This window comes from Oryza glaberrima, chromosome 2 (assembly GCF_000147395.1).
Source record: "Oryza glaberrima chromosome 2, OglaRS2, whole genome shotgun sequence".
Classification (NCBI taxonomy): Eukaryota; Viridiplantae; Streptophyta; class Magnoliopsida; order Poales; family Poaceae; genus Oryza; species Oryza glaberrima.
The window spans coordinates 26,214,741-26,218,722 of NC_068327.1; the positions used below are offsets into that span (position 1 = coordinate 26,214,741).

Genomic DNA, 3,982 nt, shown 5'->3' on the forward strand with positions numbered 1-3,982 from the left:
TTTGCAAAAAAAAAATAATAATAATCCAAGTTTCTCTGATCCGGATGGTAAATTCAGAGAAGAAGCGGCTTAAATGTTCCCACCAAACCCATTTAATTTACTTACTGTCTCGTACTCTCTCTTTATCTACACATTGAATGTTCCATGCCTCCATCAGCCCGAATCTTGGCGCGAGCGGGGCCCTCGGATCTTCTACGCGCATGGCGCGGTGGCCCTCACGTCCGCGCCGCGGAGCTCGTCGGCGACGGGCGCGAGGTCGCGTGGACGTACCTCCATTCGGAGCCCGTTCTTCATGAAGAGCGTGAGGGACATCTTCTGCTCGACTCGGTGTCCCTGCGCGACGGCGAGGCGGTGGCGGAGGAGCACGCTCCCGGCGATGTTCTTCATCTGCAGGTAGGCGAGGTCCTTGCCGAGGCAAATCCTCGGCCCGGCGTTGAACGCGACGAACTTGTACGAGTCGTGCGGCTCGAACTTGGAGCCGTCGGCCGACAGCCACCGCTCCGGCCTGAACTCGAGGCAGTCCTCCCCCCACACCGTCTTCATGCGCCCCGCCGAGTATATGGAGTACGTGACCGACGAGCCGGCCGGCACGAACGTGCCGTCCGGGAGGTAGTCGTCGGCGACGACGTGCTTGGAGTCCTCTGGGACGGAGGGGTACAAGCGGAGTGTCTCCGAGAGCGCCGCCTTGAGGTAGACCAGACTGTCGAGCTCCTCGAAGGTGAAGGGCGCCGCCAGCCACAATGCCGGGTCATGGGCGCCCCGGGACGCCGCGAGCACGGCGCAGAGCTCGTGCACGACCTTGCGCTCCACGGCGGGGTGGGTGGACACGAGCCAGAAGAACCAGGAGAGCGCCACGGAGGATGTGTCGCGGCCCGCGAGGATGAAGTTGAGCGCCACGTGCTGCAGCGACTCGTCCGAGTAGGAGCCCTTCCGCATGAACCGGGACAGCAGGTCGTCATGCATCGCCACGGTGTCGCACTTGCCGTTGCCCGCGAGCTCGAGCTTGCGCGCCTTGATGACGGCGGCGAGGTACTGGTCGACGTGCGCGACGCTGCTGGCCAGCGTGGTCTCCATGCCGAGGCCCAGCCACTTCTTGCAGCGCCACAGGTACTCCGGGAAGATGAACCGGTTGAGCGTGGCCTCGGTCGCGCGGTCGAACGCGGAGGCGAAGGCGTTCTCCGGCAAGCCCTTGGCGAGCGTCTCGGGGTCCTTGCCGAACGCCAGGCCGCAGATGTTGTCGAAGGTGAGGCGGAGGAGGAGGTCCTGCAGGTCGACGTGCGCCTGGCCGGCGGCCGCGTCCTCCAGGATGGGCAGCAGCCGGTGGTGGATGGACCGCGAGACCCACCTGGACATTGCCGTCCGCAGCGTGCGCGTGGTGAACTCGAGCGCCGCCGTCTTCCGCTGCGCGACCCACGTCTCGCCGTCGGAGTTGAAGATGCCGTCGCCGAGCAGGTCGCGGAAGACGGCGTGCCAGAAGGGGCCCTTGGGGTAGTTGTCGAACCGCGACTTGAGGACGTGCTCCAGGTTGCGCGGGTCGCAGGTGACGGTGACCAGCCCGCCGCGGCGCGCCACCCCGGGCACCGCGAAGATGCACGTCTGGTACGTGCCGCCGGCGCGGCGCAGGTTGGCGGCGATCCACTCGTGCATGTTCTCGGCGTGCTGCACCAGCCCAGGCAGGCTGCCGACCACCGGCCACACACGCGGCCCGCTCAGCCCCCGGGACATCCGCCAGAACCACGCCATGTACGCCGCCGCCACCGCCACCACCACCGCCCACGTCCCCACCTCCATTTTCCTCTGGCAACAAACTCTGTAATGTACGTACAGCTGCTAGCTAGGGCTGTATGGATCCGATGAGAATGCCCGATGATGGCTAGCTACACTGCGCTAAGTGACTCCACATGGAGCAAGCAATGAGGATGGCAGAGTGCAGCAGGGAGAGACCGAGGTTTTTATAGAACTGGTCGGAGCACAGTCGAGATGGATGCCAATTTATTGCAGGTCGCGCACCGGTCCTGCTACGCTGCTACTCCTAGCTGCTACCACCAAGCGCGAGCTCTCTCTCTCTCTCTCTCTGTGTGTGCATGTACCAGTGTACATGAACGATGCAGCAGCAGGACGCAAGTCACGCAACAACTCCGATCCTACGTACACACATGCATGTACGCTACACTCGCATATACTACGGCCGTGCTTAGTTGTCTTGGCGAAAAAAAAAAATTCGACGCATACCGATACACATTAAAAATATTAAACGTAAACCAATAACAAAACAAATTACAGATTCCGCCTGTAAATTACGAGACAAATCTATTAAGTCTAATTAATCCGTCATTAGTAAATGTTTACTGTAGCACCACATTGTTAAATCATGGTGTAATTAGGCTCAAAAGATTCGTCTCGCAATTTACATGCAAACTGTGTAATTGGTTTTTTTCATCTATATTTAATGTTCTATGTATGTGTCTAGATATTTGATGTGATAGAAAAGTTAGAAGTTTGAAGGTAACACTACCTACGACGAGGACTTCTGCATCGATCCATTGATCAGGATCAGAGTTTGTGGTGCCTTGCGAGTGGTGAGTCGATCCATTGATCACCATAGTTTGTGGTGCCTTGTGATTGGTGACCGGTTCGGTCGCTCGGCCGCGAGGAGCACGGAGCCGGTCGACCATAAATTGGCGCCTGCGCGGGCCGTTGGGCGTCCGACCGATCGATGGATGGATCAGTGGCCAATGACGCAATGATCACTTGATCAGCCGCGGTGATCGACGGGCACCTAACCGCAGGGCGAGCCATTGAATGCACGGCCGCATTGAAGGGTGGCCATGGGGATGGTGGTGGCGGAGGCGCAGACGCTTAAATGGGGATCCATCTGCACGCAGTACACATATGCGTGGCTAGCTAGCTAGATAGACGGAGTGCAACTGCAATGCAATGCAATGCAGTGCAGTACAATGCAGATGCAAATGCAAGTGTAAAGTGACTCCAGCTTAGCTAGATCTACCGGCAGATCAACTCGAAGACTTCAATTGTGTGCCGCAGCGCGCATGTAATGTGATACGGCTACTACTACTCCGTAGGGCGTAGGCTAACGAAAACCTCTTGCTAGCATGTGATGTTGCTGACCGGCGTGTGTACGAGTGGTAGGACTCTGAATCTGAGAGCATAAATAGATGCTACGCGCCTACGCTAGCCATGGAGGACCGGAGATTGGAGACAGTCTCGGAGGGGATTGGTCGCCGGTCGCCGGTTGGGTTCGCGGCTTGGCGCGACGGTCACTTGGACCATTGGGTAGCCAACTCTGCCCACTGCCCACGCAGAACCGCAAACAAACAGAAACAGACATGAGTTCGGGGTAAAAAAGGAAATTAAGCTCCTGGCAAGATTCGTATACGTGCACACATCCGCCACAGATGCTAATCAGTCCGCACGGCAGCGTCCGTATGTACGTAGTATACGCGTCTGTATTTATATAAACTTTATACGTATGCACATAGATATTATACGTACACGTATAAAGTTTGTATGCATATGTATAGAGTTTGTATATATGTATAAATTTTTGTACGTGTCCGTATATACGTATATATTATTTGTGTGTATATATTACCTCTGTGTACATATACGTATACATGTATATTTTATATGTATAAGTATAAATTTTTATGTATGTGTACATATAACTTTTTTAGATGTATATAAAAAATTTTATATACATATGTATATGCTTTACATACATATGTATAAAATTTATATATGTATGTAAAGTATATACATACGTACTCCCCTTCTATTTCTAAATGTTTGACACCGTTGACTTTTTAGCATATGTTTGACCATTCATCTTATTAAAAAAAATTGTGAAATATGTAAAACTATATGTATACATGAAAATATATTTAACAATGAATCAAATGATAAAAAAATTAATAATTACTTAATTTTTTTAATAAGACGAATGATCAAACATGTTTAAAAA

General features: G+C 53.4%; 1 protein-coding gene across 1 annotated transcript; it reads right to left on the reverse strand.

Moving 5' to 3' along the window:
- On the reverse strand, positions 1-1,932 carry LOC127761128 (cytochrome P450 86A2-like). Its single transcript, XM_052285356.1, has one exon. The coding sequence runs from the start codon at positions 1,789-1,791 to the stop codon at positions 193-195; it is 1,599 nt and encodes a 532-aa protein (XP_052141316.1). The 5' UTR covers positions 1,792-1,932; the 3' UTR covers positions 1-192.
- Between the last annotated feature and the right edge of the window lie 2,050 nt (positions 1,933-3,982).

Coding starts and splice junctions, on each gene's coding strand:
- LOC127761128 (XM_052285356.1), bottom strand. CDS start 1,791: ATGGAGGTGGGGACGTGGGCGGTGGTGGTGGCGGTGGCGGCGGCGTAC.